General features: G+C 36.6%; 1 protein-coding gene across 1 annotated transcript in view; it reads right to left on the bottom strand.

Annotated features, from left to right (window-relative positions):
- Positions 1 to 4,179: 4,179 nt before the first annotated feature.
- Positions 4,180 to 5,737, bottom strand: part of LOC103132301 (protocadherin-10-like) — a 4,135-nt gene continuing 2,577 nt past the window's right edge. Inside the window, exon 2 of the mRNA XM_016667303.1 lies at positions 4,180 to 4,276. Within this exon, the coding sequence (XP_016522789.1) occupies positions 4,180 to 4,276 (97 nt within the window). The remainder of the gene's footprint in view (positions 4,277 to 5,737) is intronic.

The raw sequence follows: 5,737 nt of genomic DNA, 5'->3' as shown, positions 1-5,737 counted from the left end.
TATATATATATATGCAATAAATATAAGGTTATATAGGTGGATAAGGAGGGGGGATATTGACAAGTTTACATTTTCACCCACTCCCTTGAGTAAAACAGTGTTGACATGCTTAATGCTGTAACTATTTTTGTACATATTCAAATAGTAAATTAAAAAAGTAGCACAAACATATTGGTGCATGAACAGAAAAGAGATGGAGCAAAAAGTAAATCAAAGAAAGTCAAAATGCAACACTTAATTCTGAAGTGAAATGCATTAATCGTCTAAAAGGTTTGCGTAAAATACTGTTCAAGTGATGAGGACGTAGTTTTAACCTACTAGTTCTTTTATCCTTGTAAAGATTGTCAGAATACAGTCTATAATACCTCTACATGGGCGAGGAGTGGGACTAAATATCAGCTCTGGAAATGTAATTTCCTGGATAAGCCCACTTCCCAAACACATGCCTATAGCCAAACTTGTTTGCCCTAATATCTGCTTAGATCACAATAAACATTTTGAGGTTCTTAATAAAACTTTCTGGGCACACGTGAGAAATGATAAAACAAATAATTGACTAATTTACAGAACACTTAAGTTGAGATTAATTCCTATCATTTTCTTTATAATGCTGCACCCCTAAAAACCCCTGAATATGTATTTTTTTCATATAAAGCCCACCACAGAACTTTGAAAGACAGAGGGAGAAACATTTGATTTTCTTCAGACTTTTGGTTAAAATAACTGAACTTGCCCCCATTTTATTCTAATCGCCATATATTATTTAGCAACACTGTCCTCTGGCTACATGAACTTGCTGAGGCAAAATGATGCAATGTGCTCGTCTTCTGACTGATCTATGTGTGTGCTACTTTTAAACTGGCTTGATAGGTACGACTCAAAACATTATATTTCACAGCACGGAATGACTAGATCTTTTTCACGTCATCACTGCGTGGACACTTCCCTGTAACTAACTGTATTTTAGGTAAGGTTTCTTTTTGTTGTCTCTCCCTCATCATTAACAGCCTGGTGCTGCTCATTATATTTTTCTCCTACTTAGTATGAGAGAATTAGGGCTCTCCTGTTAATACACAACAGCAAAAAGGCTCTGGGCAAATTTTTGATTTTTAACCCACTATTTTTTGAAGTTTCTTTTCTTTTATTTTTTTTTCCTCAATCTCCCTTCTTCCTTTATTGTTCACTAATAATTTGAATATAAATTGTTTACTCTTTGATTTAGTTTTAGTGTTTCATGCTCAAAACAATGACTGGCAGGTGTAGGGATGCGTAATTTATAGGTCAACGCTGCGATTTGCTTCGGGACTAATTCGCATAACTGTTCACAGACTCAGCATTTATCAGCCCTCTGCTTAATAAGTCATAGAGCTTGCATTTGTAAATTAATTATCCACTCATTCTTAGTCCACAGTTGGATTTTGTTGTCAAGTCAGATTTATAAGCTAACTACCAGTAATCTGACTTCAATGTGCTTCCACCTGTGCCTGTGTGCATATTATTCAGTGACACCGTCTTCTGCCTACACGAACTCGTACGTGGCATTAGAACAACTGACCGCAGCTGAGCAAACTCAAACTCTGCTCTGACGCGCAAACATGTTCTCCATTGAAAGCCTCCCGCCCCAAAGGAGGATTTAACATAAAATTAAGATAATTATGTACAACAGCAGCATAAACTCAAAAAATGGCAAGAGAAGCATCATCATTAGCAACTTTTATCCATAGCAGCATTTACATTATGCTGACAAGACCAACAGCACTAAAACGGCAATGTTCAGAACTGATTATCAGAACAACTGACCGCAGCTGAGCAGAAGAAGAAAACAGCAGAGAAGAGCAGAGCAGCATGGTCACTGTAACTTATAAAACACGCTGAGGAACAGAAGCTGTAGCTTACCGGCTAAATGTAAAATCGCGTGTATAATCATGCCAGTTGGGGAATGGTCTAAGCTTCCCCTCAACTTCCGTGTTTGCCATTATCAGCTTCATCAACATAGCAACGTAAAATATTCCGGATGAGGTGAAATCCAGAGCAGCCAAATATATTATATTTGCCTATGCTGATTGACCAAATGTTTGTAATTTAATTTAGACTAATATAAAGTTCACTAGCAACCACACACCATTGGCTATTTAGCTTAACTTCTGCAGAAGAGAAATGATAGTCCGTCGGGAGAAATTCACTGTGGTGTAAATGTTGTGTATACACAACATTTACAGTACAAATTACAATTTTTAAACAACGCTTACAGATCCTTTTTTTCCCCTCTCTCACATCTGTTCGGGCGGCGAGTCATGGACATGCCACCACTGCTCAAGGACCGGAAGCGAGGACTCCAGCCATAGCATACCGGTGTGATTGATTCACGCTTTTGTTGTTTTAAAGCTGCTTTTAACTTCTTTACACAAACATTATACTGACTTATTTTCATATTTAAAAATGTTTTACGAATGAATAAACAGGATGTCCTAAATTTCGATATCCGCTGAACTTGAACCGGAAGTTGTCTGTCTTGCCCACAGTGGCGGATGTTGATGCAGAATTACGTTTCTGTAAAGGCATGAGTTAAAAAGGCAAACCCATGTTTTCAAGGAACATGTTGGACATATCGAGAGTAAAAAAAATATATATATATATATTTTAGCGACCGGCCTTTATTTTGATATTCTATTTCCGCTTATATGTAAGCCAATTTGCATTTTAGCTCAATATTTATCAACCTAAATATTTTATTAGCAAATTAAATGTTTGGTTTGGAAAATAAATATTTAATTTGGGACTAAATATTCACCTTAGACTTAAACATTTAGTTGGGAACTAAATATGAAGATTGGGTTAAAGAAGCATTGCAGCAGTCTGTCTGCTATGCTGAACTGGGTGAGGGAAACAGCTACAAAGTAGAAAGGTAAAGTTCAGACAGGCATTTAGAAGACAATATTTTCTTTTAATTATCTCAGTGTGCCATGTCAATTTTGATAGATAATTTGATCACAAAATTAGCCTTATAATTGTTTTTTGGTCAAATTATAATTAAGGCCTCTGTTTAAAGCTGCACTCATTTTTGTCAATCATGCTACTTTTCTCCCTTCTTCTCCCATTTTTGTTTTGTATTGAATCTATTTTACCTTTTCACTCAAGACTAAAGCCTAAATGAAGACTGATCAACTCTATGTGGAAAAAATACAGCCTAAACAGCATACAAGCACAGCTGCACTGATCTGCTGAGCCAGCCAACCACAGAGACAAAGACACTGGTGCAAGCAGGCACACCCTCACTGAAAGGGACATGCCATATCAAAATATGTTTAGAAGTAACTGTATAGTAATCTCAATCATACTGTATCCCTTTTACTGTTTTATGGCATTAATTATTAATTCAGAAATACCTATTTTTAATCCACCCACTTATTATTATTCAACCAAACTACGACAGCAGCAGCTAAGAACTGGTTTGGGGTATGCAACCACCTCATAGTCAATCTGATAATGTCAGTGCATAAGATTCAAGCTATGTATTTTTATTCATTCACATATTTCCTTGCCATCTCCTGTTCAGGCACAGCTTAGCAGTCCTGCTGCACTTGAACACAAATAATGCCTCATACAGTCATACAGTTTTTCGTTTCACACACATGCAGACACGGAGGTGCATTAAAAATGCATAAAAGCACACGGCCAATTACTGCTGTTAAGCAGACATTGAAAAGGGGCAGAAGAACTGCTGAGAAGGTCTGTTCAAGCTCTCTGCTTTGTGAAACCTTGGTTCACTCTGAATCTGAACTAATCCTTTGTTTTCTTCTATGTGCACTCCAGTACAAAGCCATATGTCACATGCTCATCGTTAGTTTAAAATGTCACTTTTAATAGCAGGCAAAATAAATGTCACAAAATATATACTGTTCTGTCAGTAGCATTCAATAAAATCAAAGATTGACCTAATTTTTGGAGAAAATAGATTACGTCCATGTAATGCAATAACTAATTAGAAGCTTATCTATTCCTGCCTTCATAATAGATGTAGAATCTGGACCATCTGCTGCCTGTTTTGCAATGGCAGTTTTATAAAATATCTTTATTTATTTTCTTTGCTGTGTATTTATGAAATATTGTCTCTTGTAAATAGATATATTGCATATTTCCCCTCCCCCTACTCAGCGGCTCTCCCTGCATCTCCCTCCCTCATTCATCCTCTTCCGCTGCTGTTGCTAAGACCGAGGAGTGCAGGCTAGTCTGTGGAAACCAGTAGAGTCTAAGAGGTGGATCTCCCAGTGTGTTGCTATGGGCAACGCTCAGTGTTCATAAGGCAAGCAGCCTGAAAATCTAGTATTTACACAAGTGACCTAGTTTTTAATTAGTCAAAAGGGATTGTATATTCTGAACTTCATGTTTGGTGTCCTTAAAAATACGTTTACATGCATCTCTGTGACTTCTTTGTATTTTATTTCAACAGAATAATAAATAAAATATGGCATTAGAATGTATTGCTTCCGTTTTAGTCATGCACCATTATAAGACCCATGTTAAGGCGTAGTAAGCCTACACCACCTGACTGCCTGCACATTGTGATTCACTGCACACGCGCCTCAGGCTCGCTTTGACCTCCTCTGTGTCTCAGCCATTCATTGCACATTGAATCCATGAGACTGCATCAGAAATCCCAGACTTCCAGTGCTTGTCTTAGGCAGTCTAAGCCTTCTTATCCCAAGATGTATAGAAAAAGTGATAAAAGATATAAAAAAATATAAAAAATAAACAGTGATCTTCATTTAAATGTAAAGATAAAATGTGATAGAGTCCTGTGTCCTATAATCAATAGAACTGTGTTTTTCTATTATTTTAGAGGTGAAGATTAAAGGAAAACTAAGAAAATATATGGTTGATAAAACACAAAGACTTAAAAACTGTTTGCATTCAACATACAGTCAAAATAAAACTGGTATTTTGTTTGTTGTTTTTAAATAGGTGTACCACTGAGGAAAAACACAAGCAACAACACATCAGTATAAAATATGCAACTAGTAAAAAAAAAATCTTTCCTCAAATGACAGTAAAAGTAAAACTTTAAGCAATAAGGACGCACAGGCCAAAGCAGATGTCCGTAAAGCATCACCACTTTGAAACAATGAGACACAGTTATTAATCTACATATAAACAATGTATACCACAGTTACTTTATCAACACGAGGCCTTCTTGCTCCTCTAAGTGTTGAATATTTCTATCCAATTATTCTGTTTTAATAGGTTAAGTCTGTTAAATTAACACATATTTCAAGATTAATCTAGTTTTCAATAATAATTTATTCTTACCTCTTCTGTTCTCCTCCTGTCAGGTAGCACTAGTGTGTTTGCATGACTTCCAGGTACTATAGTAGATCCTATGCTCATTCTGGGTCCAACTAACATGTAGCGTTTGTCTCCAGATCTGTACTGGATGCTGTGACACAGTGTCCCATCATAATTAGTCTCTTGGAGATATTTAGAAGTATAGTCTGTGGATTTGGAGCACTGCATTGCAATCAGCACGATAATACTGATGATAAATAGAACTGAAACTGCGCCCAGAGTGATCATCAGGTAAAAAGTCACATAATCCTCCTCATTTTCCGTTGCTGCACTTATAACATCAGAAGCCGCAAAAGCCTCTTTTGGCTCCACAAGTTTGACAATCACAGTAGCTGTTGCTGATAAAGAAACGTTGCCATTATCCTTCACAAGTATGACCAGTTTATGTTCAGCC

This window comes from Poecilia formosa, unplaced genomic scaffold (genome assembly GCF_000485575.1).
Source record: "Poecilia formosa unplaced genomic scaffold, Poecilia_formosa-5.1.2 Scaffold988, whole genome shotgun sequence".
Taxonomy (NCBI): domain Eukaryota; kingdom Metazoa; phylum Chordata; class Actinopteri; order Cyprinodontiformes; family Poeciliidae; genus Poecilia; species Poecilia formosa.
The sequence above is the reverse complement of the archived record's forward strand: the minus strand, read 5'-3'. Positions and strand labels throughout refer to the sequence as shown.